This window comes from Neospora caninum, chromosome IV, assembly GCF_000208865.1.
Source record: "Neospora caninum Liverpool complete genome, chromosome IV".
Classification (NCBI taxonomy): domain Eukaryota; phylum Apicomplexa; class Conoidasida; order Eucoccidiorida; family Sarcocystidae; genus Neospora; species Neospora caninum.
This window is the reverse complement of record NC_018389.1, coordinates 164,444-190,162: the sequence shown is the minus strand read 5'-3', so window position 1 is coordinate 190,162 and position 25,719 is coordinate 164,444. Positions and strand designations below refer to the sequence as shown.

Below are 25,719 nucleotides of genomic sequence, written 5' to 3'. Positions count from 1 at the left end.
GGAAAAACAACGGTCCGCCGCTGATGAACCGAGCGTCCTTTCATGCGCCCGGATGGTTCGTAGCGGCGGTGCCCCGCTGACTCTCCCGTGCTAGTGGAAATGTGGCTTCTGTTCCTTGGCCTCAGAAACCCCACTTCTCTCCAGTAGCCACCGAGGTTCGGCTCACGTGGTGCCTCAGCAGCCGACGGCCACTTCAGACAAAGAATTTGTTGCTGCGTCCCCAAGCACCCATCGGGCTCAGTTTTGATTGCTATATTGTTCATGTACAAAAAGCCGAGCCTGTGGTGGGGTAGGCATATGGCTGTCTAGCAGATTCCTGAAGGACCACGTATAATCTGTGCCGGTGGCATGTTACACCAAAGACGTCATGCGGGCTCATCTGTCGATGTGACTACTAGTGTGCAGTGCAAACGGGAATCCTGGTCACTCAGCTTAGCGGCGCGCCTTTACCACGTCCGTCCGTTGTCACCGCTGTGGTCCACTGGCAAGTGAAATAAATGACGCATATAAAACTACTTTCCCCTGTTTTCCCCCAAGAGGTACTTGTCTGGGTGCCCACTTCTGAAATTTTACCATATGCTATCGAACCTTTGTCGCGCCCTACGAACCAACTCGTTCGACACGATATTTCTTGAGGTGAAACCTGAAGCAGCACCTGCGGCCATCGGTCGCCAAGAAGGGTTTCCCGCACTCGCTGATCGCTGTATGTGTTAAAACAGACGAATATTAGCGTGGAACTGCAACGAGATGTCCAGCCCGTCGTGACTGAACACCAAAATGAGGGTGGGACGCCGTGTATCACCAAAACACACGCGATTGAAAAGGAGTTACGCCAGCTAAGCGCGGGCGAAAATTGTCGCCAGTGGTGTGCAACCACGTAGATGTCAAGTAGCAGGCAGAAACGGTCAGCGCGGGCCAGCTCTGCTGGTTCCTTTCTCTGTGCCTCGCTGAACCAAAGAATTCAAAACTTTCATGGGAACCTTTTCAAGTTCCCAAAGCATGCCAAGCATGTGTCCACGACTCGGGGATGAAAAACACAAAATTACCGAAGGTTCCTGTGAAGATGATTGCTCGTTCGTGGCCAAGGCTCTCGCTGGCCCACCAGTGGGATATCTCCGACGTGGACAGTCATGCCAGGAATTACTCAAGAGACGAGACCGCGAAGATTGCCTTGGAAGCTGCTAGAAAAAGACCGTCGCGGGAGACTTCCCTCGGTTTCTCTGACACCACACGGAAAGCTCAGCTTCAACACACTGCTTCTCTCCGTATACACCAGGTTGTGATTCAAGCTGATGTCGAGTCCCTCGGGGTCGTGCAGCTTGACAGGAACGCAACATCTTTCTCAATGACGCGGATGCATCTCCAGTAAGAGATGGGTGCACTTTTGTGGGCCCCAGTTGGCTGTGGACGGCCCCGTGCGGCGCGAGCTGCGGCTGCCGTTCACTGCCTCTCCTCCCGTCTCGGGGTAATCGGTGGCCCACGGGACATGGCGTCAACGTCAGTGGGGCCCCTCAATCCCTTGGTTCACATCATCGACTCTTACTCGTCACTTCTTTTTCCGTGACACATTTTTAATAGGTTTGCCTTTACGCAGAGCAGCTCTCTCTGTGTTGCGAACTACAGTGACAGAGCGAATCGAGGATACACAGAGGTAACCATGTCGGGTCTCGACGGCGTGTTCAAATCATTCACTCACGACGCGCCCGCTATGGACGGGCGTACATTTGTGAAGTTGTGTAAGGACTGCAAGGTATTTGACAAGAACTACACGACAACGGACGCCGACCTTGTCTTCACAAAAGTGAAGGCAAAGGGCGCCAAGACCATCACTTTCGCCGAGTTCGAGGCGGCGATCGGCCTCATCGCGGAAAAGAAGAAAGTCTCTGCGCAGGAGCTCTCGGCACAAATATCTTCAGCCAGCGGCCCCGTTTACAGTGGAACGAAAGCCCTTCCGAACAAATTTCATGACGATAAATCTCTGTACACAGGGGTCCATGCCAACGGAGGTCCAAGTACCGTCGATGGCAACATCAACGACATTTCGCAGATCCTTGACCGATCTGCAGCAACAGTGAGAGGCACGAAAATGTAATCCAAGTATTAGCTCGATCCTGAAAAGACAACATTCGACTTTGCCGATTCTCGTTCTGTGAACTGACGTGTTCTTGTTCCCGTTCGTTCCCCCACTTCTGCGCGACGGTGGCAGCTGTTTCCCCTGGCCGGTTACTGGCTACGCGAGAGAATAATCGCTGGGGGCCTCGCTTAGTTTGTTTTAACGTCCTTTCTGCCGGAGTAAATGCAGTTGAACCTAAGGAACTTGTGTTAAGGAGGGGTATGTAGTGCTTTTGCAAGTGGCAGATTTTCTGGGTACCAGAAAAATCCTGTCGCAGCGTGCTCACGTGGGTGTGTGTGTGGAACCCGTCAACTGGAAGAGCTAAGGCGTTGATGCCTCAACGAGAAGGGTTGGATCCAGGAACTAGGGCAAGTAGCCAAAATTCACAGAGAGAACGATAAAAGTCGGTTGGAAACCGCAGCTGACGCCCAGCATTCTTCTGAAGTCAGACATATAGTGTGACACTGTGCCCAAAGTCCTGCAGATTGCCGCCAGACCGTAGAGCCATGCAAAACGAGAACTGAGGTGCCTTGGAGTCGAGGGGCGTAGGAATGAGAGTAACTCTCGAATCCTCGTGAGATATAGGAAAAACTTCCGACGCCCCGATACCGAGCGTCGCCCCGCGGCGTAGCGCACGGAGGCATACAACGGGAAAATGCTGTGCACAGCGGCACCTCGCCTCGAAACGCCGACCAAAACGTCGGCGCTACACTTCGGAGTGTAATGGCGTGTTTGTCGGGTCCCTCAAACACACTATTCGGGGCCGACACCTGGTCTCCAAGTTTTATGCAGCCGCCTTGCAGCAGAATGACTGTGTCGTGTGCCAAACACGGGAGAGCTGGTCGAACGCTTCTTGCAGCTGAACGATCATGCGGATCAGCCTGTCTGGATGAATCGTATTCAATAACTACAAGGCGGCATCTGGAGTTTTCGCACCTAGGAGCGATTCTTAAGAAACGTCCGCAGTGTCTGTCCTCTCTGGTATTCGTATTGCGATCGAGAGCAGCTAGCAGCAAAATGGCATTCCTCTATTCCTGACAGCGCATTCTGCTAAAACCTTCGGGGAAAAACTGGAAACCACACGACTGTTTACCCCAGGGCACCTCTGAGCAATGCGAGCAAAAACGAATGCGAGTGGCTATGCTTTTAGTGAACAGAGGCCACGCACCCCGTACAAAGGCTTTTTGATTTTGCAAGTTGACAATGAAGTGCGTCTGTCACCAGTTGTGCACAGGAAGAAAAAAAAATGCCTTACAGGTCCAACCGGGAATCCGTGAGCACAAGAACGTGATAGTTACACATCACGTCCTTGCGCTGGGAGGTTGTCCTTAGTGGTGGACATGAGGAAAGCTCCCCAACGGAAGAGACAGCAATTGACATCAGGCTGCTGATGTGTCTTGCTACAAAAACGAGAAAGGTGACGACAAATCGCCTCGCGAGGTAGAGGAAAGTACCGGACGGCGCATGTAGACTCTTCGCGACATAACTGTACTGCGCCTCTTTACTTTCAGGGAAATCGCTCAAACCACACAGACGTGGTTGCGAACAGAAACAACGAACAGACGACCATTTCTGTGCACGTCTTGCACGAGGCCCTCCTCTCAACGGACCCCCTCAACAAGAAACAATGGGTTTCGCGGTCTTATGCGGTTTTCAAAATCTGCAGCACGCGACCGATACCGATCGTCTTCCCTGAGCACGCAACACACAACCACAGACATCAGCGCTGACATCCCGCAAGGCTCCACAACACGTCGCCTGTCAACCCACACCACACACGCACGTGCATCTGCCCGATGGTGCAGGAGGCCGACATTGCCGCTGGTAGGCCTGCCTACGCCAGCGGTGCGTCGCTTAATATTCCGGCGTGCTAAACAGATTCTACAGATACACGACAGGTTGTCACGGGGATGTCCCAACTCTAGATACCGAAGAAAAGTGACCACCCCCCAAGCGCTCGTTGATACGAATGTGTATCTGAATCTGACAGCGTGTACTGTACGTAAGCAGGCGTGTGAATGCGTGTGCACACCCAGCAGTTTGTATTCTGCTCTGTTTGCGCATGCTTCGGGGTGCACAAGTGGTTTGACCCTATCTACGTGTGCATGCATGACTCTACGGCCAAATAAGCACGTGGCGCCGTAGAGTGGCGTGGCGTATTCTTCCTACACGGCACTGCGCAGGCCAACTGCTCAAATCTGTTTGGCCGCGGAACCACACGGCGACTGTGACGCTGGACGTGTCAGGCCCAATCGCAGTGAAGAGATAGCGGTGTGCCTCACCTTCGTCTCGAAGAGTGAATCGGCCCAGTTGAGGCATCTTCTCGAACTCCTCGAGACAGACTGGATTTTGCAGCTGCGAGCAAAACACAATGCGCCACTATCCGATCCGTTTTTGCAGGCGAATCAGGATCGTACCCGAGCGTCGACACACGACTGCGTGTAATGCCCGAGGCGGCCCAAACACAAGGGACCCGCGTGCGTTGCCACCTGGTGAGTAAATCCACACGGTCCCATTTCGCAAATCTTCTACATGCACTGTACAACTGCTTGGTCGGAACAGGCGTTCCCCAAAGATGCAGTGTTTCGCTTGTCGCGACGAGCACTGCTCTGCAGCTATATTCCTGCAGAAGCTGAACCGAAAGATGCCTCGCGGGTGATCTCGGCGGCCTCTCACTTTTCTACACGGAAAACCCTCGACAGGGCGATATCGAGCATACGGTACTGCGCATCAGCCTATATCTGAGGAATACCAGACGAGTGAAGACATACACGCCGCCGGCAACAAGGGCATTCGTTCTGTTCTTACCTCAATTTCGACGGTGACCATGCAATCATTCTTCACAAACTGCGGGTTGGTCTTCTTCTTCTTCGTCTTCTTGTCAACCACCTCTGCAGAAGCCGCCAGACAAAGTACGGTGGCCGAGATGGAAAAGAATGAAGTCTAACTCGAGATTTCCATGCATTGGCAAATCCGCGTCAAAAACTGGAGGAGCGGCATCGCGACGGTGCCTTGAAACCAGATGTCGGACGACAGAGACTGTCTCAGACACGCAAAGGAAGCAAAGATGCACCGAGCCTCTCTTGTCCGACCGCCAAGCCTGCTTTTTTTACAGTAACTCGAAGGACCCCTGGAGGTCCCCACCTGAAGACGAATCCTGGATATTCAAGGCCTTCATCAAACGGACTGCGTCTCGGCTCTCCCCTGCGCTGTGTCACCTACCAAGAAGCTTGTTCAGGACAATCTCCTCTCGTGCCGTGTGCGCATGCAGCACGCAGGAATAGCCAGCGGTGACGAGGGGGCGGTGTTCGAGCAGCTCAACAATGCCCAATCGGCCAATGAAAGAAGAAACGACGGGGCACGGCTCGTTCAGTGGGCAAAGCATCATGCCGTTTCCAAGTTGGTCCTCGTCGATGCCCATCAACTTGATTCGCACATTCTCTCCGGGCTTTGCGTAGGCCACTTCGTCATCTTCGATGAAGACGCCGGTAACCTTCACTTTGTTCTTGAATGGCATCAAAATGCACTGGAAAGCAAAGAGAAAAAGCACGGGCGCAAAGCAAACACATGAGTCGGAGCGGTGGCACACGAGAGACTTGAAACCCGTTTGAAAAACGCAGGAGGAGGCCTTCATGGTGACGCAGGTTCTCGGTGACCATGGAGCCATCGACCAGCTGGTGCATGTCAGTTCTATTTTTCAGCGGTCACCTCTTACGTTCATGCCAGGAGTCAGCGTGCCGGCCTCAACCTTCCCCAAAGCGATGACGCCACCGTCCTTGTATCTGAGAAACACCAACGGAAAAACAGTGTCTCTCCCGATGGCGAACAACCTTTACGCGCTCCGTCGAGCCCTCCGTCAGTCGTCAGCGGCGTTGCCTCTTCCAACTCGCAAATGATGCACGGCATAGTGTCGACAAGCACCAGTCACAACCTACAGGGGAATCCCCGTTCCGCTGCGCGCCGACCACGTGATGCTCTTTTCCAGCTGTTTCAAGTTTCAACTGACATCCCTTCCCAGGGCGTTTTTGCTCAATCATCGAGCGGAAACTGCGTCCGGGGATCTCTCTGCTTCCGCGGGCCGGCGGAGTTTCCCGTACCCGTCAAGAATCGGGACGCGAAGGGGATCGTCCTCCTTGCGGTCCGGAACGGGCACAGAATCAAACAGTTCGAAGAGACTCGGTCGCTCGGTCCCATACCAGGACGCGCGAGGGTCGTAGGCCTTGGTTCCTGGGCGCGACACGTGGTCCTGAAAACACAAAGAGAGAGCAAGCACGTCATGCTGAGGAAAACCCGCACCGTCGGAGGTCGAGGGTGAGCAGAGGTATCGCGTTCGGAAGACGCGTAGCGTCTCTGCGTGTTCCACGTAGATCAGCTAAGGAAAATCCGGACCAAGAGAACCGACCGCGAAGCCGCGGGTCAACGCTAGCACGAACTACGCGCGAGCTTCGTGAGGATGGCCAGTTGTACGCCTGGTTCTTCATATACCCGATGAGAGGAACATTTTTCGACGTCGCATTCGACGCCACAGCAGAGACGCTTACTTTGAGATTCTGACCGTGCAGACCAGAGATGGGGATGAAAAAAATATCCTTGGCAGGATTGAAGCCACAGGACTTGAGGAAAGGAGTAAGCTTCTTCTCGATTTCTTCGAAGCGCTCTTGACTCCACCCGCACGTCGGCTCGTCCATCTTGTTCACTGCAATGACTAGCTGGTTGACACCTGGAACACCAAGCGAGCAAACGGACGCGCCACGCATTGAGCACCAGAGTGAACTCGGTTCACAGGGTGAGGGGACCGCGCAAAAAAGCAGCGCATGGCCACCAACACTGCAGCGCCTCACGGTTGCCGAAAAGCGTGCATCTCCACAGACGAGGCTCCTTCTCGTCCAGGGTCGCTCGGGGGTCGCACGTGCGCGCTTCGCCTTTGCACAAATCACACACGCGGCCTGAGGTAGACGAGCGGGCCTTCGGAGTGTGTTTGAGGCTCTACAGGGTGCGCGAGGCTTTTGCATCGCCTAGATCGATTCTGCGTTCCCGCTACATCGCACCTACGCCACCACCTTCCCCTCGCGTTTTTTCTGGCGTTCCAAGAGCCCCTGCGAACCGAGTCCTACCTAGCGTCTTCGCAAGCAGAGCGTGTTCGCGCGTCTGACCGCCCTTTTCAAACCCCGTTTCAAACTCTCCCTTTCGTGCGGAAATGATTAAGACGCCGACGTCCGCCTGGGCGGCTCCTTCAATCATGTTCGGCACAAACGCCTTGTGGCCTGGCGCATCCAACAGAGTGAAGCGGCGGTTCGGCGTCGAGAAGAACGCGCGCCCCACTTCGACAGTCTTCCCCTGTGTGGCAGGACAAACAGAGCCGGGGGGAGAAGAGATGCAAGCGTTGTCGTGCCTAGAAGTTGCGAGAACAGAAAGAGAAGGATCGAGGAAAAACTTTACAGTCCACGGGGCGGAACACCGGATGGACCAGCGCAGGTCGTTGCGCAGTAACAACTCAGACATGATACAGACTCGACGCAGGGTGTGCTCATCTAGCTCCTGCAATCCCGTTAAACAGCCAGGCCGTCCTCCCGTGGCGAGTCAGTCACGGTGTGCCCCGAGTTCGAGACACGACGGTTGAGCGGCAACTCAGTCTCGCCTCGCGGAAACGTACCTTCTGTCGCTCTTCTTCGTTTGTGTCCATGACGAAGGCAAGAAACCAGGATTCGCGATTCTTCTCCTTGGCCTCTTTCTCGTACTTCTCAATCGTTCTCTCATCGACTCCGCCGGTAAGATACAAGATGTTTCCGCAGGTTGTGCTCTTGCCCGCGTCAACGTGGCCAATGAAAACAATGTTCATATGCGGCCGGCTATCCGGAGGGTTCTTCTTGCTCGCGGCCGCTGCAGCAGCTTCGCGTGCTTGTGCCTTCGACATCCCGGCTTCCGAGGAAGCTGCGGGTTGCTGAGCCACGACAGGCGAGGACGGGGCCGCAGTTGTCGGTGCCTTGTCTGCACTTGCAGGGGAAGCATCCTCGACAATATCGTCTGGACGCAGAGACGCAGCAGAATTCCAGGCATTACAACAGATGCGGCAAAACAGCAGTCAGTCGAGGTTCTCAGCACCAGAACGGAAGAACGGGCTCCTTGTACTCCCACCATCGAGGTGAGAAGCAGAGAGCAATACGAAACACGTACCTAAACGCAACAAAGTCATTACGTATGACTAGCACGTAGCTGCCGATGAACGATGAAATAAAACGAAACACGAACACGTCCAGGAAGACGAATTCCTTGCCTTGGCGCCGAAAGTGTTCAGCACATAGGAAGAACTCTGGAGTTCAGAAAATGGGCTCTGAGTGTCTGGCTTCACTGTTTGCAATAAGGGCACTTGAAAATAGTCATTTCCGCGCTCGGCGTACATCCAAGCGTCCCACCTCGTTCTTCATGCCGGTTTTGTACGGAGAATATGGTAACTTCTTTGTACCAATCTATATTGGGGCTTCGAAAGCCGTTTTTCCAAGAACTAACGCGATCTCCCCAGAGGACACGCAGAACAAACCCAAAGTTGGCTTCCCAACATCCAAGTTCAGCCGTATAACGGATACATCACTTTCTCATAGATTCCCTCCAGAAGTCGTCTACCAAAGTGCACTCCTCTTGACTCGGTAAGGTGTGTACCTGCCTCGTCGGACCAGCACGATTCTTTCTGCTGGACTTTAAGATTCTCCATTTGTTCAGTAACTTCGTTCACGGTTGGTACAGATGCGGGAGTCATTGCGGGGGGGGCCATCTGAGAAGCAGAAGGAGCCTGGGTCGCCTGGCACGGAACCGCACTGCCGTGGCCCTCGCTTGCAGGGGGTGGCGGCGGTGGTGGCGCGGAGAGGTTTTGGCCGCCGCCTGGAGTAACAACACAAACGAAAATGTATATGTTCGGTGCGACGTCGGAGTGGAAACCAGACTTTTTTTCCTCATCATTCAAAGCCCACTCAGCGGCTGTAAGACGTTATCTCTTGAGTGCTGTGTTCCACTCTACTGATACGCAACGCATGCATAAGAACACTGATTGTGAGTTCCAAATGACAAAACCCTTTTGCAAAATTACCCACGATTAAATTTATGTAGGCCAGATAGAGTGTCTGTCTTTTAATTTCAGCACTGACAAGGCCCCCTTGCCTGTACCATGGCGTGTAGTCTGAAACATGAATACTGCTTTGGTGATGATAAGGACGACAACCAGTTCTCCGCAGCACCGGCATCCCAACAGGTCACCAGTGAACTACGCTTCGCGTCAAAGAGGGGACGCTCAACAAACGAATTGATTGACAGAACCACGTTCCCATTTTAGGGGGCTGCAGTCGGTTCACTTGGAGCAGAAATCGTTCGCGGATTCGCAACCTACCCGGCACGAAGACACTGGCGTTCGGATTAAAGACGAATCTCGACATTGTGACGTGGGATGAAGGGGAAAACGGCACAACTAAAAACTATAGAAGAATCGTCCGTGAGAAAAAGCCCGATCCTTCTTAACGAGAATCTGGATGAGAGTACGAGTCGTGGGGGGTGACCGAAGAGCTGACATGCGCTGTTCACCCTGAGAAAGGGCTCAAACAATCAAAACAAAATATTTTCCGTCAACCGAGCCTTCGGCACAAGCGTTAAAAACTGAGAAAACCAAAGGGCGTTGCCAGAATGTTTCTTGCGTCACTGCGCATGCCACATCAACAGGCCGCGGCCAGGTTACCGCTGCACGAAGGCGCAACGGTCCGTCGTCCTGCAGAACTGAACACAGTTAGGCAAGACCAGAAACAACGAAAATAGATATCGCTTTCCAAACCCTCCAAATCTTACTGTGTCACACCGCGGCCAGCTTGAGCAGCACCCTGTATTGTCTCGTATACCATCTCCAAGGAAACAACCACCAGCATACCATGCTGTGGCATGGGATCACGAATAAATCGCGTATCGCATGCGCTACCCCCCCGCGTTTTCTACCAAGCGGGAAAGTCCCGTAACGAAACTTCCGCAAGGTGGGAAAAAGCAGAACTCGTGCTTTCTCGAAGAGCCATCAATGACGCAAGTTTTCTCTAGAATGTGACTCATTCACAACCGCCAGATTAGTGTTGCTGCTATGGAGCGGCAGTTCAGTGGAGTTCCGTATAAAATAAGTGACTGGCTAGATTGCCTGGTAGGGATGCCACCGACAACGGAGACACCAAAAAAGTGCTTGAATCCAAGACAGAGTGGACTCCACCTGCTACCACAGGTGTTGTGTAAAATTCTGGTCCATACGTTACTTTGCGCAGGGAGTCTTGCAAGCGTGAAAAAAGCCAATCAATATCACGAATGCGTGAAAGCCACAACCAGCGTTCAGCCAGGCCCACGCTCAAGCCCGTCAGTCAAGTGTACGTACACGGGACAGGATCATAGTGGTTTCGTTGTTATTTAGCTGAAACACTACAGCCAATTCGCATCTGCTTGGTCTTTCCTGGAATCAGACATCTTACTCACCAGCAGATTAGATTCAAAATGAAAGTAAAGGCTGCCTCTGCTTGTCTACTGGTAGTGGCTGTACCATCCTGTTCGGCGTCGGTGCTACGGTCGCAACAGAAGGGTTTCTTTGATGTGTTGGGTCAAAGCGTGCTGCAAGCAGCAGGGGGTGCACTTCAAGGCTTTCAGCAGGCAGTTGCCGATACAATGGGGAACGAAGTGGTTCCCAGTGTCGAAACCACCACTCCGGCTCAACCCTCACTTAATCTGCCGGAACTGAATGAAGGTATTGTCCGTGTGTTCGTGGTGCTAGTGGTTTAGCGCGGAGCAAGATTTTTTTCCACAGACCAGGCTCGCAAGATCGATACTATGCAGAAAATCCTTGAAAGGAAGCTTCAGCACGCTGATGAATTGAGGCAGAAACTCTTGGCAGATGTAGCATACATGAAGGACAAAGGTTTGCCCAGTTGCACAACTGTGTTGCATGCTTCGAGTAACGGCTTGAATATTCCCAGGTCTGCTTGAGAAGCCGGCAGGCACTGCTGCACTTCACGGTAATGTAACTGACTGTTGCGCGCTACATTCTCCATGGACGAGTCGACACTGCTGCTTTTAGCCGCTCTACCCACAGCACCTCGCGCTGCTGCCGGTGAGCCAGCATGGCAAACGATATCCGAAAACGCGTCCTTAAAGCACTCGCAGTGCTTGAGGAATTTGAGGCTCCGATCATTTTCTTGGAACCACCTCCGGTATCTCCAAAGCAGCAGCTCGACGTGAGTGGTGATACACAGTCGAGTGTCATCTGCTGAGTTTGAGTTGTTTTCATTCCAGGCAGCAACATCGGCGGAGGCCGCCCTCCACATGAGCGGTGACGAAGTCAGTCCTGTTATGAAGAGAGTGAAAGAGTACGAGCGGAAGAAGCTGGGACTGGTCTCTGCTAACACCCTCGATGTGAGCGCCTGATTGCCCGTCTAATAAGAGGTGCTGTTTTCAATCCTTGAAAAACTTCAGGAAGTTCGCCGGGAGATTCGGCAGGTGCAAGCAGACATTAAGAAGAGGAAAATAGAACGTGAAGAGCTCTACAAAAAGTCAGTCGTTCTTTACGAGTTGTGTTTATAAACGTAGCATTGAGTACAAACAAAACGCAGGCTGAAGAAAAGCGGTCGGGAACTGGCGAAAACTGGTTCCAAGAGGTTTCAGACTGAGGTTACTTTTGTCAATACTGGTAAATACCCCATTAGCTGCATTCGGCTCCCATACCCTTCAAGAGGTGTGGGTTTTCCAGATTTGAAGGAAAAAGATAAGGAACTCGATATCCTTGCGGACAAGCTGTTAAAGCTGAAACAGAAAGAGGCAACTCTGATCAGAACCAAGGTATCATTCACATCCCTTAGCTGCCCTTACGCTTAAGCTGGAATCATATTTAAATCTTTGTCACAGGGGGCAGGAGCAGAAGCGGAAAAGGAAGAAGGTAGGCTCAGCTGACGTCATTGTCGATGCGTAACATAAGTTCTATTCCATCTGTTGCAGAAGAGGAAGAGGCGGAAGAGGATGAATTAGCCGAGGATTGAGTCGGACATTATGAGGGCAGGCCGATAGCAACTGTGGGGCACTGCCGTGCTGCATTCCATCAGACAGTCACGTGTCAGTGTATCCCAAACAGGACGCTTCCACACTTTGTAATTAAGAGTTGTTCAGTGATAAAGGCGTAAAAAACCCTGTACAATAACTTCGCGGCGGCGTCTAGCGTTTCTCCTCAGTGTCGTGCGCGAGTAGCCGGGTTGCCTCGACCGTGCACGGGAGACACTGTTCCCGAGGTTGACGGGCTCTCTAGTTCGGATGGGTTGATAGACTGAACAATCTGCCTGAAGATAACTTCTTGTACACTGAAACCTTGCCCTTGATATTTCTGGCGGCACATCTGCAGCACAGAGGACCACAAGTCAATGTGGACAAGACAGCAAACACGCCGATGTGACAATTCTGCGTCTAAATTGGCTGCCTTCGACGTCACAGTGAATACTTATCGCACGGACACATTGGTCGATAATGCCCTCAAGGCACGCCAGACTACTAGGAACCAACGGGGCTGCAGCAACGGAAGCCATAGGGGCGAGCCCGGCTGCGACGCCGACTATGAAAATGACAAAAGGTGCTTACCTGCAGGAGTATCCCGACAAGGACGAGGGCCATGAGCCAAACGAGAAGGACGACGGCTCCAACTATTAAACATTCCGTCCACGCAAGAGTGGCAGCATGGCCGCCATGGAATTCCTGCAATATATATATATATATATATATATATATAAGAAGGGGTCGATGGTAGAACTGGTTCATAGGCACCCTCGGAAGTGACCCAAAATAGTGTCTACAGAAACCAGTCGCAGTTTGAGAACATTGCTCACGAAGGAGGTTTCGGACGTTATCACTTTTTACACCGTATAGTATGTCAGAGAATTCCAGTCAGGTACGATATGAAGTGGTGTTACGAACCGGTGCCTGGTATGGAGTTCTCTAGGTATGAAAGCTCCATCGAGTCAAATGCTGCAACCGTGCTGAATAAATCGTCATGTCTAAAACCGCATTTTTACTAACGGGAAACGAGTCGTTTGCGCAAACATCGTCACTGGATAGTTAGCCAGTGTGTGCCTTACCTCCTGGATGCTGACGCCACCTCCGTATCCGCCTTTTTCCTCAAGCAGGTCCACGTAATTTAAACCCGGCTTAACCCTGTGCGGTGTCACATAGAGGCAAACTGACTCCCCATTGGACACGCATCTTTCACGAAAGCAGGGAAGGCGGGAACAACAATCCAAAAGCCTTACCAGTCTGTGGGAATTTTTACGAGAGCTGCCGTTGTTCCACATTCGGGATCGGGGGGCGTTCCGTGCGTGCAGCTTCCGCTTATCGAATAGTACCCTACAGCATTTTCCACACGGACAGTCACATGGCGTTTTTTCACTACATCTGTTCAAGGCCCCCGTATAAATGCCCCGCTTCACGTCTGATGCCTTGTCCCGAAAATACACCTCTCACCTGCGAACTGCGAATTGACATACGCGCGTCCTTTACGGCCGGTACAGCAATCTTTAATCCGCGGCAGGTGACCATGGCTCTCCGCCGAAGCGTTGGATTCTGAAACACGAGACAGGCAGGCAAAACAGAGTCATCACGTGGATTTGCAATCGCCAAGCACATCATCAGTCTCGCTGTTATTCAGCACCAGAGGCTGGTGGGCAGTAGCTTGCCTGAGGTGATTTTGAGAACTTGGTATACACCTCGGATCCGGCCATCAGGCATGTCGAAGACGAAAAGAGACCTGAAAATGCGACAGAGGATTAGCGTGCAAAGTTGCGGGTGTGTGGGTTGCATGACGCCTCCCCCATTTCCAATGCCGTAAATATGACGACACTAGAAAGTTGCTAATCAAGAGATGTTTCGCCGTACCATTGGAAAAGATTATTTATTCCACTCCTGTGGCGATCACCGATACTGCGCACCACCGTTTGCCTGGTCCTGTCGGCGTATTCATGATCTCCGGGCGGCCCCTAGCACAAACACGACAAGCATACCCGTATGACACATGATAATGATACCCATACCAAGAACAGGCGGCCCTCGTGTGCAACTGGGGCTGAAAGAGAGGAGACGGAAGCAGCTGAGAAAACCAACAGAGCTACTGACACGAGTAGTCTGCACACGGCAACGCCGAGCCCGGCTCGCTTGGACGACGTTTCATTTTTGCGAGGTGGGAGTTGTTGTCCTGCGTTCGTTGAGGTATGAACCCCGCGGCAAATACCACAGCAAAGGTTAGGCGCTGCCACGAACTGCAACGCCGACTCGCCGGCTATCCAACCGCCAGTACCGCAGCGTTTTGTGCCTCACGCCGCCATCACAGACAGTGGGGGGTGGCCCTCCTGGGTAGGAGGGAAGCAACGCGCTGTCGGCTTCGTCCCTTCGCCTGCCTCATTTGCCTCTTCTGTCTCGTTCGCACTCTGAATCTCTCTCTGCTCCATAGAAAGAAGAGGAACGGTCGTCTTGTGAGGTAAGGACGAGGAAGTGGGGAGTGGCGATGCCTCTTTTCCCTTCACGCCCCAGTTTCAAGGGCCGCACATCCTCACTGACACCGTTTTGCTGTTCTCACCGCATGCAGCGCAGGTGCCGATGTGAACGGCTTTACCGTGAGTGCGCCTTCGCTCGTCGCGTGCTGCTGTGAGGCGGGAGCAAATCCCCACATCTCTAAAAACGCATTTAGGGCAACTCCAGATTGCAGCTGCGGTTCCCTTCGCAGACCAATGCACCGCTGCAAACCGACACGACAAACGAACAGGGGGACAAATCTCGTCGGGAGGAAACGCGTGAGCACGATCTGAGGAGCTGCTGGCGACGACGGGAGGCCGCAGCCACTCGACTTGCCTTAGATGGCTCCAGCGGGAGCGACTGCCACCGCAGCTCATGCATGCTTGCCGGTTGCTGCCCCTGGAGATGGAACTGCTCTGCGTCGCTGGATTTTGCTCTCCAGCGGCAGAGAGAGTTCATTCGCGCAAGGAAGCTACAAGCGAGTCGACGTAGTCGGCTTCTCCAGGAGGGACGGTGAATCGATTGAATCAAAGATGCGTAGTTTCGGGCTCCGACCGACGAGCTAGGGTCAATCAAAAATACACATTGGAACTCCAGAACCTGCAATGACCAACGGAGGTCCACATTTCCACCGCGTCCCTCGCGGTGTTGTGTGCATCGCTGGAAACACCACTTTTTTACTGTCCTGGATCACAGGCGGAACACGCCTGGATTGGGAGAAAACCCACATGTGAAGTCGGGGTTCAGAACGCGACCGGGCAAGACGTGTGGCGAAAGCGTTTTTGGGGGTTAACATATCCGCCGTACCAAGTCGACACTGCGAACATAAAGATCATAGCTAGTTGTCGCGGATTTCTCCCGACGTTCTGCGATAGGTAACGCCCCCGACGCATCTTGTGGCAGCACGTCGGCTTACCTCAGAATGATAACCTTCCTGACTCCCGGTGGGATCTGCACTCGTAGCCAGACTTCATCCGCGTGAAAGGGAGCGACAGTTCCTGGCCCCCGGGCGGTGTGCCACGGTTCGTCCCTCACCGCATCAGAGACCGTCTGACCGAGAAGCGCTCCACGTTCCGAGAAAACATAGACCGAGCTGCTGCGTTCACTGCATCGCACCGCCAGGACGCCTGGTGCGTCTGCTGCGACCAGTCGCTCCTGCCCCGACGCCAAGGTTCCTCGATTCGTCGTCCTGCCGTTCTGCGCGTCTCGAGTATCTTGAGGTCCAACCAGGTTCGCTTCGTACCTGCGGCACATGCCACGCATTTCATCCCGGTCGAAGGGCAAACGGATGCAAGCCATGCAAGGCACAGATCGCATTGCAAACGTCTCACTTTGTGGCGAACGCCGGGTCCCCTCCTGAGGCGCCAGGCTCACAAGCAGGCCTTCCACGAGCATTGCAATGGGGCGCAGCGTTGCCACCGCGCCTGACGCGTGAAAATGCCTGCATGGTGTGACGGGAAAGCAAAGCGTCTCGCGGGTCTGGACCTGCGACTGCAGAGGCGAAGCCTCCCCCGCGCAGGAGCGACTGTCATTCGAACCAAATTGCAGCACGGCGCAGTGGCGGGTTCGCACGGTCGCCTCTCTTCAGGCTGGCCTCGTGTCAGGGCTGGTGGGGGACTGCAGTCTCCAGCATACGAGCTGTGGAAGTTTACTTTGTTTTTCCCCCGAAGCAGGAGCTTCGTTAGATATGGGTACCCCGTTTCAACCGCAGGAAAGCGAGGCCGTCTCTCAGCCCCCGTGCGCGATTCTGCAGAAGTGCAGAGCTCTTACCAGATGAAGTCGGACCAGCCTTGAGCGAGGCGTTGGGGATAGGCCAGAACCGAGAGGCGACCGACCCAGGCGATTGCTGGCGCGTCGTCTCTCAGGCAAAACGCCGGACCCTCCGACAGGGCGGAAGTGACGGCAGTCGCATGCGGAATCGGATCAACTCTGCGCATGCTTTGAACCCAGACCTAAACACGTGTGCAGAAACCAACGGGTGGGCGCGAATGAAGGCCGGAAGCGCGAATTCGGGCGCGAGATTCCAACCCTCAGCGACGAAACCGGGCAGCAGTGGTGCTCGTTTCGATTTTGCCTGCCTTACTCGCCAAGCCTAAAAAGTCGACTTCGTCTACCGTTCCCTCCCCCCGTGAAACTCGCTTCCTACCTGGGGTCTCACGAGTCGCGCTCCATCAGCAATCGCAAACAAGTCAGCGTAGGACGCCCTGTTGGTTCTGGACGGTTTCCCCCCTTCACGCTGAGACGCTTTGTGTCGGGCATGCGCGTCTGCCTGCTGTCTTCTGCCTTGGTCACCGTCCTCGGCAAAAGCTCTTGCCGCCTTCACCGCGTGCCGCCTATACAGCGCCGTCGAGTAGATGAGGCGGCTTCGCCTTTTCGCGGGGGCTGCACTCGCGGGTGTTCCCGTCGCCTTTTCATATCCGTAGCAAGACAGAGGGGACAGCGGCAACCGGTTTCTGCCGCGTCCTCCCGACAGAGCGATGGTGCGCTTCCCTGCGTGAACGAACGGGGACGGTCGCAAAGAGAAGGCACTGAAGCCTAGGCTCATGTGCGCACTGTTCCCCGCGCAAAAAGCAATCGGGAACTACAGTCTCGCATCTCTCCATTTTAAAGCAAAGTTTTTGAGACGCCGAATTCGGAGAGCCCCTGACCAGACCTTCAGCGGCAGAAACCACCAGACAAACGCCGTTTACGGAATTGTCTCAGGGACACATGACACTTGCCCTGCAACCGCGTTGCGTTCCCTGAGTTGCTGTTTTCAACGGCTGTCGCGTAATCTGTTTTTTTAGAGGCCCCCGAACAGAGCCGGTTGAACGTCTTGGTGTTGCGCATGCCACCACAGAAAAGGCCACGGCGCTTGTGCGGCCTCGCAGTGCTAATGGAAAACCTTGTTGCCATAACACGGAACAGAGCACGCGGTTGTACACCGTTCTGCAAGGAGTTTCCCGTGCATGCAGATGTACACGCCTTACTCGCTTGCATCCAACTAGGCACCTACGTGCCGTGTTGCCCCGCATCTACATGACATCTGAGAGCGTATCGTATGCAAAGACAGCCTTACATTGTCCAGTGCGGGGTCAAGACGCTGCGACGTAGATGCGTACATCCATGCGTTCGAAACGAATCAAGTCATCGCCACAAAAACACCGGCGTGCCCCTAAACGCCAAAGGATACCTATGTATGTATAAATCTGTGTATAATCATGCATATATGTGGATCTTCACAGCCGCTTTGCGCAGTCGGTCGCACGGCCTAAACAGATGCAAACGATCAGCGTTGGTGGATAGAACAGAGAGCGCAGCAATGTGCAGAGCCTGGCACGCGGCAAAGTCGAGTTGGACCTACGGTGTGTGTTGCAAATGATATCCACAGTCTTGAAAGGAAAGAGCTCCACGTGGGCGCTTCGGAAAACGGGGAGAGTGTACGACGGTCGCTCCAATAAATTCCCGCTCGCGTGTCCTGCAGGGTCGGCGCAGCACAGACGCGGCCCATCCGTTGAAGCGTGGAACGTTTCCAAGGAAAGATGGGCTCTTGTCGGGAGACGCAGAGGCGAGAACCGATAAAAACGTGCGAGAGCCTCTCGCGAGTGTGTGTGTCGTTCACACTGATTTCCCCCCCCCCACCCCGTCGACGTAATCCACTGGGGCGAACCCACGGTTTCCGAACCGACCTAGAAATCGATGAAGCAAAACGAGAACTTCAAAAAGCGGCGTTTGAGGAGAAGCCCAAACATTCAGCGGCGCTCGCGCCTTCCGCCCCGCAAACGTCAAGGCGGCGACGCGTCCGCCGTCGCCGGCTTCGGCAGTTCCCCAGGAAAGGCGTTCCGAGGAGGGACACGGAGCGGGCGAAGGCGCCGTCTGCAGCGAACACTCTGGCGAAAAGGCGCCGCACGAGGCAGGCGAAACCTCCGCTGAAACGGGTTCGAGAGGTTGCGGCACCACGGCCCGCCGCGCGGGGTCGTCTTCCAGCGCCGGATTGGTTTCGATAAAAGGCACGTGAGAGAGGACGGTTCCGCCGTACGCGAAGAAGCGTACGACGTCTTGGAGCGCTTCCACGGGCACGTCCGTGAAAGCGGTGCTGGCCTCCCAAGTCGCGCCCCGTGCAATCCGTTCTGGCTGAGAAGCGGCGACGCCGGCCGAGGACGAAAACGGCGGGGAAGCTGTGTACGGCGACGGGGGCAGGGAGGGGCGCCTGCCGTGCAGAAGCGAAGACATGAACGATGAAATCGTTCTCCATTCGAACAGACGGAGGAACCTTTCCCAGCTGTAGGAGCTCTCGGCAAACGCACTATCAGGCACAGAAGTTGCCGGTGTGCCGTTGCTTCGCTCGGCCGCCCGAGTTGCCCGCAGGGACTCCAAAACGTCCTCTGAGAGCTTAGGCGGAAGGCCGAGGAGCGAGCGCCAGGAAAACCTGCCAGTGGTCTTCGGATCCAGCAAGTCGGAAAACGCCGGCGAGGTCGTCGGAGCCGCTAGCCACATGCAGGGGACATTCGTGAGAAAACAGCGGCGCCAAAAACGGTGTCCTGCGCACACACGCCACAGCGCTCCGGTACACGCCCCACGCACGTACACGCACCTCACGGAAAGGACCGCCCTCGAACGCACGTTTGCGCGGAAATCTTCAACACTCATGCGACGCGGCGTCCACCATGCGTGGAGTGCCAGGCAAACACAACCTACGATCTGGCGTGCATGCACGCACACACAAATGCAGAAGGCGACCTCGGATGACGCCGACCTTCGGTAGCGCGGCGTATATCGCCTCTCTGTGCACGCGTCGACCGACGCCTGAGAAGCTCTGCGAGCTGTCTGCGATAAAAGGTCGAGAACCGTCGTCGGGATCAAGCGGCGTTTCCAGCGGTGACGCTCCTCGGCACCTGCTCACCTAAACTGTCGAGCGCCGCCCCTTGCCGCTCCGTCGCGTTCCGTGGTCTCCCGAGCAGGAACCTTCTGGAAGGGACGCGCGAGCCAGGCACGCCGCGAATGCCTCCGCGGGGCGGGGCACAGGCGTGTCCAGTGCAAGCGAGCAGGAAGGCGCCGCCGGCGAGCGGAGCATCTCCGTCCACGCCCAGATTGGCATCCAACAGGGTGCGGAGAAACGCTCCCTCGGCTTCATCGAGGTCGCCCGATTCGCCGAGTGTAATTGAGAAAACGAAAGGCAAATGCAGTGTCTCATGAAGCTCCTCCCAGACGCCCCGTCGCCTGCGACCGGCCGTACAGACACTGCACGCGCCACGCCGTTGGCGGTCGCCCTTTTCCGCGTCTTCCTTCGATTCTTGGACGTTGGGGCCTTCGCAGAGTGCGCTGCGCTCCAGGCGGGCCCCAGCCTTTACCTCGGAGACGCCTAAATGACCAGATTCGAAAAGGAACCGGGGAGGGTGAAAGGAGACGCACAGAGCAAATCGCGCCGGGACGCAACGCCCGAGACTTCCACGTTGCTTTGTTGCGTCTGGGCCTTTTCCTGACTCGCTGCGCCCCACAAAAACGCTGGACGTCTCTGTTTCGGAATGGTGAGCCCCGCCGGCGAGAGACGAAAATCAGCGAGAAACGGGAAAACAGGAAACGCACGAGAAAAGAAGTGTACGCTCCCGGGTGCTGAATCGCGCCTGACACATCTTCACATGCTATGGGCCACGAAAGAGGTTCACTGAGAACGAGACCCGTTTTCGGCTTCCTAGCAGACAACATTTCAGCCATACCTGAATGCAGAAGAGCTCTGTTGTCGAGGCCGTAGTGTTCTAGGCGCTTCTGGCTTCGCCGAGTTCGTGTTTTTAACATCTGCTCGATGAGTTCGAAGTCTCGTGTAGTCTGGTCCGTAGCGCGGTCCTTGTCTTTTGCCCAGCCTGAGCAGAAGCGGTCTCGACCGCCATCCTCACGCGTGCTCTGCCCGTCTGCGAGTGTTCCGTCTTCCCCATTTCGTGGCAGTCTCCCTCCCTCTGGCGCGCTGCAGCCACGGCCCGTAGACTCCATTTGCCCCTTTCCGCCTCTCCTCTCCCACTGTTCGCGGGCGTTTCCTTCTCCCTTTGGCGAGGCAAATTCGCGCGCGTGCCTGCGAGTGTCCCCAGACTCGACCTCCGTGTCTCTTCGCCGCACTTCGCATCTCTCCTCCAAGCCTAGAACTTGACGCGCTCGAAGGTAAGGATCGCTTCTCCAGTACCGGGGCCCAAGGCCCCATGAGGAAATAGGCCGCACTCGGCACGTGCGAATCCTTTTCCCACCGTCAGTCCACAGAGCACTGCGTAGAGGGGAGTCTGTCGTTTCCTTGACTTCACTGGAGATGGAGGCGTGGCTGCACGGCTGCGACTGGAAGTCCCTCGTTTCGGCGCAACCCGCAAAAGACGGCCGTGACTGGTGGTCCCGATGCCCACAGGGTCGCGACCGATCTGCGTCGGAGCCGTCCGCATGCACGGCCGTTTCCGTTTCCTCCCTAGCTTCCTTTGCCATCCTTTCGTGTGTTCCTGGCACCGCGTCCGGGCGACCGTCCGCACCTCTTTGACTCAGATCCACCTCGCGTCGCCGAAGTTTCAAGGTGGACAAAATCCGAGCCGGTGAACACTTTCGCCAGTTGAGACCCGGCGAGCCTGTGTTGTGGGCCTCATCCGATTCCCGGATTCCGGCGCCGTCTCCCGATCTCGCGTTCGTCCCGCCCGCGCTCGCCGTTCGCTCAACAGTTCCTTTCCGCTGATTGGGGCGACTAGCGAAGAAAGAGACAAACCAACTCCAGACTGTCTTCTTGGGCTGTCCTGGGCCGCGGCTCCGGTCTCTGCCCTGAAACTCCGGTTCCTTTTGCTTCTGCGGCCCGACGCCGGAGAGGCCTGCCTCCGTCCCTCGCTGCTCGGAGTCAGGAACCTCCCCGTCCGAAGTTTGAAGGTTGCGTGGAAACTGCCCGTCGCTTGGCAAGTCCCGGAACTGTTGCTCATCCACTTCAATCTCGTCTCCTTCTTCTTCCAAGCAGTCGTCGCTCTCATCGGCGTCTTCTCCCACAGGAGATCCGTTGCCCGTGGCATGGTGTCGTCTCGCGGCACCATCCGCCGCGTTTGCCTCACTGTCGCCTGACTCCTCAAAAAAAAGCTCTTTTTGCCTCCCGAAAGACCTGTCCTCGCTGAAGGCGTGCTGGCTAGACCCGGAAAGACTGTCGACCTGGAGTGCGGTCGCTGGTGTGGACATCGAACTGGAAAGCGCCGGAGCAAACACTTCTCTGACGAAAAAGGGGAATGCGGCGGAGCTTTCCACCTGCAGAAGAATCAACGGCCCTCCCTCGCCCGCTGACACGGGCTTCAGTATCCGCCTCAGCACTCGTAGCCACTTCTGAAGGATACGCAGAAACGAAGGAAGGCACGCACTGTCTTCCACCGCGCCTCCAAGCTCTTTAAAAATATTCTGCCCCAAACGCATGCGCCTCTGCTCCGTGCGGCCCAGTCTTCGCCTCCTTCCCACTCCTCCCACTTTTCGATTGGGGAACCAAGAGGCTCACCCCATGACTCGTGAGACGACAAAGACTAGGGAAACGCCATTCATAAACCCTGAACAAGAGACAAGGCACGCGGCTAGAACCCCTGAGCTAAACTAGGGCTGCTTCTGCTTTGCATGCGTACCCTGAGACGCGAACGCTGTCGCCGTGCCGCAGTTGACGCGGCTTCAAAGGGGTCGAGGAGGTTGACCTGGTGAAAACGCCACAAACGAGGACTAGGCGACTTGTACGTGCCCGTCCAAATCAGATTCCCGCGCTCAGGACCACACACAAACTCGGAGTTTTGGCAAGACACGAAGGCTTCACGGGGGCGAGTCGCGCCGCAATGCCGAGACGAACAGCTGCTTGTACGCTTTGTCGGCCTCGGCTGCCATCGGAATGCCTACGCGAGGAAGACCCAGGCAGAGAGACTGCACTCGGTTCGGCGAAGGCTCGAGGTCCGGAGAAGCACGACTAAAGCTGGGACGCTCGCTACGCGGTGTCTGTACAGTGCACTTACGTGAAGCCACGCAGGCAACCCGCCGTTCCTCCACTCCGGTCTTGCCTCCGGAGCTGGCCAAATGTTGAGAATCAGAAAAAGGTCATTCGCGGCAGCCATTTGCGCGAATTTGATGAGGTTGGCGGATGGGCGAATGAAGTCGTAGACGTCCGGGGTTTGCTCGTGTGCTAACAAAAAAGGAACAAAGGATATTTCCAATCGTTAAACCTCAGGAGACACGAGGGCGGGACGACGAACCCTCTAAGGAAATACTTCACTACCTCGCCACCTAGAAAATGTGGAAGGTGAGCCGTTTGACGACTGCCTGGGTTTCGGTGAGAACAACGCCCTGAACGGCTGCTCCTTCCGCACCAGAAATCACGCGTTTCTAGCGTAGGTGTATGCGCAGGTTCGTCGCACGCCGCCAGATACCGAGTCTTCCGTGAAGTCTCCCCGCGTCACAATTTCCTCCCCTGTTCGCGCACTGCCCGTTCCTGAGTCTGCCTTCCACATCCCCGCTACACGCAGTGAGCATGGCATCGGTCTCCTCGCTGGCGTCCGTGCACGCTCTGTCGAAACAAACCCGGCCAGGTCTTTTCCTCTTTTCCTAAGGCTCCTCACCTCCCCAGACGACTGTCGTGTGCACTGCGTTGCAGCCCGCTGCTCTCGCGTTCCTGAGGAAACTTGGCCAGTCGCTACCCTCCGAGTAGAAGAAGTAGGACGACATTCCTGTCGGCGTACATCCAGGACTCACGCAAGCTCAAAAAGCCCAAGACGCTGGACAACTCACGTGGAGTCAGAGGTAGAGTTTCCTCTCAACGTGGACGAGACGTCGCAAGCAGCGAACGCGGACCTGCGAATGTGCGTGTCTAGAGGTGTACCTACGCTGTCTCGTGGTCTCTCTAATTAAACTACACTGGGACGGACAGCGGGGATAGTCCGTCCCAGTCGCCTTGTGGTGTGCCCAGTGGCGTTCATACCGGTGTTGCTCAGGTACATTAGAAGACAAATGACGTGAATGAGCAAGCGCACAAGTGTAGGTTTCCACGGAAGCCTAGACCTCAGCGCGAGTCCTCGATTTCCACGCTTGAAAGCGGAATGGACCGTATGCAGAACAGTGGAGGGGAATGGAAGCTGAACGCGAAGGGGGTTTCCACCGTCGCAAGGCCAGGCCCGAGAGGCAAAGTGAGGCAGAGAAGCGCAGTCCTTCCGGTTTTCCCTGTGTCATGCTTACCGGCTGCTAGAACGAGGGTTTTCCTCCCGCCAATTCGTAGAAATCGGCCTTCAACCCTCACGCTGTACGGCCCTGAGGACTTGCTAACTTCTTTATATCTGACGAGGCCTTCCCAGTCCTCCAGATCGGCGCTAGGCCGTTCGAGTCTCTCCACCTCGCGAAGCCTGCGCTGCGAAGTTTGCATCTGTTCATTCTGAGAGAGAACCGGGGATCTGGTGTCCATAACGCCACGGCTTCGCTGTTCGACTCTCGCCGCCTTCGCTCCTCCTCTCTGCTCGTTTTCGCTGCGCCCATCCGGCTCCAAACGTCCCGGACCACCCGAGCTGCTAGGCACTCTGCCAGCATTGTCAGTCCAGTCTTCTGCTTGCGCCGGCTCGGGAACTGAGAGCAGAATTCTGTCTGAAAGGCCAGTGTCCTGTGTGTTCACCTGACTGCCGTGACGTAAGCCCTCTGGATGGCCTCGTGAGAACGCGCCCGCCTCAAACGCATTTTCCCGTCGCGGCGCTTCATCGCGTGCAGGCGCGAGGTCTAGCTCAGAAGAGTCTGCCGCATTCAGCGAAGACTGCAGGGGCGACGGCGAATGCTGGAACGCCGCCGTCGGAAGGAAAAAGAGAGAACAGAGAAACAGGCTAGAGGTTACATGGAGCAGCAGAAAGCGGCGTAGAACGGCCAGCGGTGCCGACTTTGGGCAGTGATACGTGCCGGCGGGGTAGAAAGGCTCCACCATTGGACACGAAACAAAGACGCGTAACTCGGGGAAAGCGTGGAAAGACGGTGAAGGGAAAAGACCAGGCGGGCAAGCGCCGAAGACAGGGTCGCGCTCCCCGGTTAGAAGGGCTGAAATCGCCTCCCGTTTTAACCGCCGTGGTAAGGCAACGAAAACGGGAACAGCCGGAAAACTTCAGCGGGTCTTCGCCGACCGAAGATGCCCACCTCGGATGATCCTTCAAAAAGGGAACCAGTACATTAGGAATGAAACATGAATAAGTGGAAAACGTTGGAATCGCTCGTTGTTGACTAGAGAATGCGCGCTGAAGCGTTTTCCAGACCTGTTGACACACACGTGTCTTCACTGCTGATTTTTATGACTCCTGCGGCCTCCCGGCAATCATCACAAGAACATGGGATTGATGGTACACTGCGCATTCGGTGGGTCAAACAGGGAGTCTGTAGGTCTGTTGATACAAAGTGGAAGGGAGGAACGATGTGGAGTCTGCCGGTCCGCCGCGTGATTTCCTCGCAACCTCTCACGAAGCGACATGCTGGGACACACGAAAGAGCCAAGCCGAAGTGCAGGAAAACAAGTTGCGTCCGCGAGTTCACTTCGCTCGAGGCACCCTCAAAAAATAAAGAGAGACTGAATTGTAGAAGAGAAAGGGCTGCTGGCCTCTGCGGTAGCCTAAGCTGGTCTCATCGGATGCTCGTCACACACGTACATCTCGGCGCGCTTGCTGACAGGTCACAGAGGCATCGGTGTGTGGCGGGCGAGGGAAACCGAGCTGATACGCGCACTTTCCCGTTGTCCTATCGCATTAAAATGGGTTAAGAAAAGATGCGAAAGACATTTGGACGCAGCTAAAAAGAAAGGGGCGCGTTCTAAACTTGGCCAGGTTCACGGTCTGCATGCACACCGGAGACGCGCGCGCCTGGCATTCACCGTCTGCCATTCGGGGCCCGCCGGAGCCAGAAAAATCTCGGAAGCACGACTCTTTTCTCAGCAACAAAAATACCCACGCTGAAAGAAGAGCAGTGACACTAAAGAGCTGCAAACATTTCGGAGGTTTCCGCCGTTTCCCGATTCACATCGATGACGCCCTCCAGCAGCGAGCAAAACGCTCAGAGACAGCGCCGCCGTGGCGTACCAGTAGCCCCGTGTCTCC

The 25,719-nt window shown here is 55.3% G+C and overlaps 3 protein-coding genes across 3 annotated transcripts; 1 reads left to right on the top strand and 2 right to left on the bottom strand.

The window, feature by feature from the left end:
• Nucleotides 1-1,657: 1,657 nt before the first annotated feature.
• On the top strand, nt 1,658-2,092 carry NCLIV_009710 (tubulin polymerization-promoting protein family member 3, related; the record flags this gene model as incomplete). Its single annotated transcript, XM_003880486.1, has 1 exon — nt 1,658-2,092. The coding sequence occupies one exon, from the start codon at nt 1,658-1,660 to the stop codon at nt 2,090-2,092; it is 435 nt and encodes a 144-aa protein (XP_003880535.1).
• A 1,663-nt stretch (nt 2,093-3,755) lies between these two features.
• On the bottom strand, nt 3,756-9,537 carry NCLIV_009700 (elongation factor 1-alpha, related; the record flags this gene model as incomplete). The annotated part of the gene is made up of 11 exons (XM_003880485.1): nt 3,756-3,805; nt 4,396-4,468; nt 4,922-5,004; nt 5,336-5,639; nt 5,829-5,895; nt 6,211-6,359; nt 6,655-6,833; nt 7,228-7,450; nt 7,767-8,137; nt 8,771-8,989; nt 9,492-9,537. The coding sequence occupies 11 exons, from the start codon at nt 9,535-9,537 to the stop codon at nt 3,756-3,758; spliced, it is 1,764 nt and encodes a 587-aa protein (XP_003880534.1).
• Nucleotides 9,538-12,335: 2,798 nt separating this feature from the next.
• On the bottom strand, nt 12,336-24,566 carry NCLIV_009690 (putative glycosyl hydrolases family 35 domain-containing protein; the record flags this gene model as incomplete). The annotated part of the gene is made up of 20 exons (XM_003880484.1): nt 12,336-12,500; nt 12,740-12,853; nt 13,234-13,309; nt 13,405-13,498; nt 13,616-13,714; nt 13,824-13,857; nt 14,052-14,095; nt 14,724-14,882; nt 14,992-15,221; nt 15,576-15,902; nt 16,430-16,611; nt 16,806-17,149; nt 18,003-18,116; nt 18,328-19,125; nt 19,542-20,000; nt 20,356-21,964; nt 22,252-22,317; nt 22,627-22,793; nt 23,227-23,334; nt 23,840-24,566. 20 exons carry the CDS (start codon nt 24,564-24,566, stop codon nt 12,336-12,338), a joined length of 5,916 nt encoding a protein of 1,971 aa, XP_003880533.1.
• Nucleotides 24,567-25,719: the final 1,153 nt, after the last annotated feature.